The sequence below is a fragment of the Montipora foliosa genome, chromosome 11 (genome assembly GCF_036669935.1).
Source record: "Montipora foliosa isolate CH-2021 chromosome 11, ASM3666993v2, whole genome shotgun sequence".
Taxonomy (NCBI): domain Eukaryota; kingdom Metazoa; phylum Cnidaria; class Anthozoa; order Scleractinia; family Acroporidae; genus Montipora; species Montipora foliosa.
This window is the reverse complement of record NC_090879.1, coordinates 5,311,952-5,314,989: the sequence shown is the minus strand read 5'-3', so window position 1 is coordinate 5,314,989 and position 3,038 is coordinate 5,311,952. Positions and strand designations below refer to the sequence as shown.

At 35.9% G+C, this 3,038-nt stretch overlaps 1 protein-coding gene across 1 annotated transcript in view; it reads left to right on the top strand.

Annotated features, from left to right (window-relative positions):
- Nucleotides 1-1,739: 1,739 nt before the first annotated feature.
- The window catches only part of LOC137975537 (latrophilin-like protein LAT-2), a 46,039-nt gene continuing 44,740 nt past the window's right edge, over nt 1,740-3,038 (top strand). Inside the window, exon 1 of the mRNA XM_068822649.1 lies at nt 1,740-1,807. Coding sequence (XP_068678750.1) covers nt 1,744-1,807 — 64 coding nt within the window. The 5' untranslated portion in view covers nt 1,740-1,743. The remainder of the gene's footprint in view (nt 1,808-3,038) is intronic.

Genomic DNA, 3,038 nt, shown 5'->3' with positions numbered 1-3,038 from the left:
TTCACTTGAAAACGTGAAAAAGTGATGTAGAAGTCATTTTCATGAGATCAAGGTGTTTACTAATGGACTTTCGCAAGTTTCGACCAAAAATCGTTACGAACGCCGTAACAGTGCCCCTTCAATCGCACAAATTATCACAGAGCTCTGCATAGAGCCACGGTTGATTAGAGGTTTTCACGTGACGTCATCGCAGCCATGTCGGTGGACGAAAACAAAAGATCTCTCATCAGCTTCTTTTGTTCGTCCACCAGAAGTCGTACATTTCTCTATTGTTATTGGCGTCTCTAGAGGTTGATTGAAAGCGTCCCATTGACAAATCATCCCCCACGCTTTTTATTGTGCGTCGTCGCGTTTAACGTGTATATCTGAGAATTAATTTTCTCGAATATAGTGTCGATATGGCCGGACAAACACACAGAGTACAATTTCCATAGTGTGACATTTGTGAAAGGAGCTAAGCAGAATTTCCGTGAAGTTGAAATTGAGACTGAGAAGGCGGACGTTATTGCTGGTGTTCGCAGCTGCTAGAGTCGTTTGGCTGGGTATTAAACTAAACTTGGGTTTTCTGTAAAAAAAATTGGGTTTATTGAATAAAAAATCGATGTTGTTTGACAATATATTTTATGCCTTTCCTCTTACTTTTACCCCAAATCTATCTCAATAAATTTGAGAGAATTTGACACGCTGATCTGGATTCGGATGGAATTCCCCATTCGGGAGTTTTAGCTCACCATCTGTAGAAACTAGGCCAACGGATTTCTCCTTGCAAATTGTAAATGACCAGCAGCAAAGAATCTTTTAGTAATAAACCCTTTGGAATTTCACGAAGATGTTTTCTCTCTAGCCGAAGCACGCAAGAATCGGTTCGACCATTTCTGTTTTGAATAGTTTTGAGAAAATAGCAGTTTGAGTTTACACTCATGTCTTTTATAAACTGAAAACCTTTTTTATAAGAACGTTTAGGCTCTATTAAGCAACATTTTAAGAACATAAAAAGAATATATCCGGTTAGTTGACAACAACGTCTTTCATGATTTGGCTTATTTGTTTTTCGTGATGAGCGTGTTCTTATTGGATGATACACTTAAGAACAATCACATTGTAGTCCAACCGCACAGCTGCAAGAGCATTTTCGGGCTCAAACATCAAATCGCAAAAAAAAAATTAAGGACGCTCAACCTCGCCCCCAAAATTCGACGTTCTTACAAATAAAATAGAGTAGTTTCCATTTACTATTGGTAGTGGTAATTAAAAGCCGTCAACTGAAGTCGTCAATTTGCGTGTGTGTTCAACAGCCGACGAAGGCTCACCGCTGGTAAAGTTTTCGAAGTAATTAAGGAAAAACAACATCTAAAATCAATTGACATCTGCCTTTTAAACTGTGTGGAGCAAGAGTTGCCCGTTCTGCCGAAAGTCGGCGTCAAAGTTATGAAAAATATAATATGTTTAGTGGCGGTTTTTGGAATTGCTTGTCTGGGATTATTTTCGCGTAAGTACCACAGTAACATGAATATTAGTTTTTTGGGTTTTAATAGTTGGGGAAGCCGAGGACGTTTCGACCGCTGCCTGTGTGTTTGCCAGTTTTGGAGCACATACATTAGAAGGCATCATACATTAGTACACACATTAGATGGCATCAAGTTAAGAATTTTAAAAAGTGTGTCAGCCACTAGAATCTTAAATTTAGGCGATTAGATAATCCACCAGGTGTGATCTTAAACGTGTCTTGTTTTCAAAATATTAATGTGCTATGGAGAAGCAAATCTTCATCCGATGGTTAAAATGTATTCAATTGGCAGGAACGCAGGTTTGATTCGAGAATATCTTACCCGAAATTTTAGTATTTTAAGGGATACAAATGTTCTGCCGAAAACAAATTTAGCGGCTAGTGTCGATGCACAAGTGCAATCAGGTTGTTCGAAAGGAGATCTTTATTTTTTTCTTTTTTAGTTTTTTATTTACATTTTACACTACTTACAAAATTGACTACTACCACTACCACTACTACTGCCAACATAACGACACTAAACGGACTCACCTGTCTATTGATCATTAAAAATACTATGCGAGTTAGCAATATATATTAACGATAACATACAAATTAAACAAACCAAGACAAAATAACGTAACACTAAATCCTAACGAACATTCCAACTCTAACGATGTAGGTCCAAGAGAAACAAAAACTAATTAATAATAATAATAATAATAATAATAATAATAATAATAATAATAATAATAATGATAATAATAAAAATAATCATAATCATAATTTATTCATTTCTAGTGCGCATCGGAAGGAAAATAGGTCACGTGACATGATAAACATCCAAATATCTTAAAGGTAAATACGGAGTACCACATTAAAAGGCGGCATTCGATACGCACAGTTGTACTAAACGTGTTAATGCCAAACGTTTTCAAAATTTTGAAATATAAATGTTCCCCATTTTTGAATAAAGGATATAAACGTTATAAAAGTTGTTTTAGGGTCACGTGACCAAAATGCGATGCAAAATATTTTTGCGAATCAATAACAATACAGCACCGATAAATTCTTTATTTAAAATATTCAAATCAAAAGAGAAACACGCTAGCTCCAACAACTCTCAGCTGGTTTCCATGGAGGGCGTGTTGACACAGACAACCGTATATTAAAATGCTAAACTAATACTAAAATTTACCTTTGCTACTGATATTTCTACTATTACAGAAAAAACTGGTATAAAAATATACATCTTAGCAAGACTCAACTATTTTCTAATAAGCTTCTTAAATGAAGGGATTGACACGGCGAGTTTTGCTTCATTCGAGAGCTGGTTCCAAAGCATAGCACCACTAAATTTAAAACTTCTTTTTAGAGATTCCTTTTTCGGTTTAGGAAGTATCAGATCAGTTGCCCTATTGCGTAGATGGTAATTAACCTGATCGACATTCCTTCTAACAAAAGAGTTCCTGAGGCCGAGGACGGTGTAGTCATATTTAATACTTTATACCTTCATTAGAATTGACTTTGCATAACGCCGTCAATCATAAAG